The sequence below is a fragment of the Cynoglossus semilaevis genome, chromosome 18, assembly GCF_000523025.1.
Source record: "Cynoglossus semilaevis isolate Cse_v1.0 chromosome 18, Cse_v1.0, whole genome shotgun sequence".
NCBI classification, from domain to species: Eukaryota; Metazoa; Chordata; class Actinopteri; order Pleuronectiformes; family Cynoglossidae; genus Cynoglossus; species Cynoglossus semilaevis.
This window is the reverse complement of record NC_024324.1, coordinates 2,474,651-2,479,103: the sequence shown is the minus strand read 5'-3', so window position 1 is coordinate 2,479,103 and position 4,453 is coordinate 2,474,651. Positions and strand designations below refer to the sequence as shown.

General features: G+C 44.2%; 1 protein-coding gene across 1 annotated transcript in view; it reads left to right on the top strand.

The window, feature by feature from the left end:
- Nucleotides 1-449: 449 nt before the first annotated feature.
- The window catches only part of LOC103393944 (serine/threonine-protein kinase Sgk1), a 9,799-nt gene continuing 5,795 nt past the window's right edge, over nucleotides 450-4,453 (top strand). The window contains exon 1 of the mRNA XM_017040948.2: nucleotides 450-591. Coding sequence (XP_016896437.1) covers nucleotides 564-591 — 28 coding nt within the window. The 5' untranslated portion in view covers nucleotides 450-563. The remainder of the gene's footprint in view (nucleotides 592-4,453) is intronic.

Genomic DNA, 4,453 nt, shown 5'->3' with positions numbered 1-4,453 from the left:
TGAGTTTGCCACCAATTAAAAGCATCTTCTAGAAGCTGTGGGCGGCGATCCTCAGGTGTCTCCCGTGTCATGGAGACCTGGTTTTCCCCTGCGATGAGACTCCCACGCTCAGGGGAGCCGTAACCAAACACCTGCCTTTTTGTTTGGCTCCCTGCTGGCCAGGTGGATAAAGAGAACAGAGAAGGGTGGAGGAAGAGGAGGAGGAAGAGGAGGAGGAGGAGGCAGGGGAGCCGTGAGGGAGGGGGTGAGCGCAGAAGAAGAAGAAGAAGAGAAGCAGGTGCATCACAGATCGTTTGGTTTCAGCATTTTGGTCTTGGTGCAGCCGGGGTCAATGAGGAAGAACCAGCTGAAGACAGAAAGAGGAAGAAGAGCAGCAGCAGCAGCAGCAGCAGCAGCAGCAGCAGCAGCAGTCGGTGGGAGAAAGTTATTTTGCTGTGAATGAAGAAGTTTTTTTTTCACACCACCGCTGCAGTGAAGGCATAAAAAAAAGAGGAAGAGAAAGTCATATTTATGCAGCAGGTCCATTCACCGACTGCAGTCAGAGACGACGCTGCTCAGCCAACATGAAGACCGGAAAGAAGTCCTTCGTAGGTGAGTGCTCTGATTCTGATTCTGATTCTGATTCGCCGTGAGATAATCGGAGACGATGGTGTCTGTAAACATCCTCCCAGTCATAATCTGATCCTGGAGCTTCTTTTTCTTTTCAAACATGGTCCAGTTCTGGTTTGGTTTGACGTCACCGTCTCGTCTCAGACAGGTTTTTTCTCACAACACCTATAACAATAGTACGGCTCAATTTAAAACCCCTGGTATCTGTGGCATGACATGCCTGACAGCAGCCTCTCAGGTTTTCTTCTGGCGTGACTTATTTTTAATCCTTGGTTTGACTGGGCCTCATTTGAGTCGTTGAAAACGAACCAATCAGCAATCTTGTTGTGTTATCCGTGTCATTCGCTTCAGCGATTGTTGTTGTTGTTGTTACCATTTTACGCCACTGTATGAAATAGTCACGAAATTGTTGTTTGAGTTGCTCGTGTTTAGTTGAAAATTATTTATGAAAGAAGAAATAACAAAGTTAATTGGTCTAGACCAGGGGTATCAAACTTAAGGCCTGCAGGCCAGATGTGGACCGCCAAGTCATTTTGGGTTTTTTTTATTACATACAGTACAATATTTGCAATTTGAATAAAAACTAATCAACTGCAGAAACATTTATTTCTAAGTCAAAATAAGTTTGACACCCCTGGTCTAGACCAGCACTCCCCTCAGAGTCCTCTGGGGGGGGCTTGGATGTGCCACTTTGCAGATGGCAGATAAATTCATCTTCACTGGAGTCTGTCGGGTAGATTACAGGCCTGACTAATGGAGCCAGAGTGGAACTGATTAAGTGTCAGGTGGAAACAGAGCGCTGGAGAAAAAGAACAAATGTGGAACTTACTGAGCACAGAGTCAAGCTAGGACGCCAGATCTGAGGAGATCTTGGTTTTTTTTCTCCGATTTATCTTCATCATCAGATGCTTCGGAGTCAAGACTGACTTTCTAGAAATGAAACCTGACCGATCACCAGATCAACAACCACCTCCAGATATTTCACAATGATTCAGCCAAAGCTCCCCTGACTGACTGACTGACTGACTGACTGTTTCTTCACCTTGGTCTCTTCGAGCAGACACTGAAACATTTTTTTCAGAATAATAATTTGTCTAAGCCTGCACTGTACCGAGGGCGGAGGCCACTCAGGGAATTCACCGGAGAGAAGTCGGCCTTTGTTGAGCAGTGTGTGGTCCCTGGTTGTAGGTTTAAACTGACAACAACATCAGACCGAGTGACTCACTCTGACAACTCTGGATGGTCCACCGTCTGAGTGTGGGGTGTTTTTATTGGCTAGCATCTGTGCTAAATACTGTAGCTACACGTTTTTGTTTTTCTGTTAGCGTTGGAGTTTTTAACTCGTCCACTGGTGATTCTAATGGATGCCAAATTTGGTCGCACTCATCCAGGTGTTTCATAAACATCACGGCAATTTTTTTTTTACCAAAACGTGCCTTCGTTTGAACCACCTGTGCTTGCTGCGCAAATCGGGAGCAAAAAACCTTGAAATGCAAATACAAATTGTTCTAGAAACTAAACTCGGTGAGAACGGTTTGATTTACTGCTGACTAGTTTCTAAAAACTGTGGAGCAACTTCACGTCAATGATGTGGTTTTTCTCTAATTTTTTTTTTCAACATTTATTTCTCCCTTAAAAAAAACTACAAAGTTACGACCAAACACAGAAGAACTCACTCGGGAACATGAGAGCAAACCCACGGAGGCTGGAGCTCAGACAGAATCACATCACGGTTCAAAGCCATTATTACAGATCACAGTCATTACTGAGCTAATAGTAGAGTCTCAACGATGAATAATAACAGTTAGCCGCGCTAATTATCAGGGAGCGCACCCACACACTTGGCCGCAAAGTGAAATCAAATAATATAGAATCATTGGCAGCGCTGTGTGTGTGTGTGTGTCTCAGTCAACACGTTTGAAAGCAAACAAGCCAATCTGAGCATGTGCGGTGATCTAATCCCTGCGGAGAAACTGGAGGACGAAAAAAAGAAAAACAAAAAAAAAAGAAAAAAGAAAGAAACGTATCGTATTTCCTGCCTGAGAAAACAGGAGGGAAACAAAGGCGGTGAAATTCTAACTCTGCGTTTCCGAGGCCAAAGACCTGCTGCAGGGAACAGACCTGGACCAGCAGCTCTGGTCCACGTCTCAGCGGAGGTCAAAGTTCACGGGCGATGGCTGCAGCATCACGACCGCGTGGGCGAACGGCGGTCGTTAAAAAGCTACGGTGGAAACTCACGGCCTTCCTCATTAGACCTGCAGGGGTCACAAAGGAGCCATTTGTTTGGCTATGACTCATTTAGGCGACTACTTTTTTTTTTTTTCACCTCCCACTCAGCACCCTGGAGGTGAGCAGCAGGCAGGTAGCGTTCGATTGGCTCCCCCTCCCCGCTGTCAATTACTGCCCTTCAATTTCAGGCGACGGCTGAGGGAGAAAAACCCGTGGGAACAGTTTGGAAAGTGCAGAGAACTGTTTCTGATCTTCTCCCTCGGCGTTCGTTCGATCGTTCTGATCAATCACTTCCTACTTGTGCGTCATGTGATCGTCCCACTGACTTTCACGGTGACTTTCTTTCTCACTTCCTGCTCTGCTCGTCACAGGAGGGGAAAACACCAAATGTTTGTTTCACTCTGTCACTCGTGACGTGTGGGTTTTTCCTGCTCCATCTCCGACTGTTTCCTCCACACCGTGTCAGGTCGACGACGCCTGAGGCTCACAGATTTGGATGTTGTTTCCAAATGTTTCTGAAGACTGAATAATTCAGACAGCGTGGCGTCCGTCGGTGTCTCTGGACGGATCGGCCGCTTCTGAGTAAACAGACACTCAGCTCGCAGTATTTGTATTTGCGTTGCAGTATTTGTATTTGCTCAGGTAGCTTTCCAGAGTATGACACGACACGACACGACGATGGTCGTGTTGGTGTTTCTTCAGAGTCTCTAAACCACACAGACAGGACTTCACCTCACTTCAGGTTAACGTCACAGGTGCTGCTTTGAACTGAGGTTTCACTTCCTCTGAACGAAGCCATAAATGTCACATGGTAAAAACAAGAGACAAAATTCCGCAAACTCCCCCGCAGACAGAAACTCGCTGAAATGATCTCTGTTAAATGTTATTAAAACTATTATTATTATTATTATTAATTATTATAAAAAAAATTACATTTACATTTTGGTGTAAAGCACCTGTGTGATACAAAGGTTTGATTGTAAAAGTATTTTTAGTCAACTACCAGGCGTATGAAAAGTCAAAGATTAGGTTTCTGGAACTTTCTCTCGGCTTAATATTTCCTGACCAGTATTTGACTGTTGTTTGTAAAGCAGAAGTAAAAGCAGCACTGGTTGATAATGACCTTAAACAGGGGCTTTTTTACGACAAAAACAAAACAACCTGGGGGTATTTTTGGACAATTTCCTGGAAGTGTAGCTCTATAAGGTTAGTGACCGTCATTTGGCTTTCAGCTACATTTGGCTAATTTGAAGCTATTTCTAAACATGCAAACTGTACGGGGGATTACCATGATAAACGCACCAGGTTTAAGCCTTTAAGCCTGGATTTAATTAAAATTATTTTTTTTAATTTGCTCATGTGATTTAAAACAAAAAACAAAACAGAATTTTAAGGAAAATCTTGATTATTTAAAAAAAAGTATTTTAGAAGATAGATCATTTCAGTGTCGTTTCTTTTTAGATTCATTTAAATTAAATTTCAAAGCCAACAAAGGACAAGAGAGAAAATGCTTCTTCAACTTAAGCAAAAATGCAGCGAGCCCCCCCCCCCCCCCACCCCTCGGCAAAGAGCCGCCCGCCGTCTTACGCACATCATTATAATAAAGGAGGTGTGA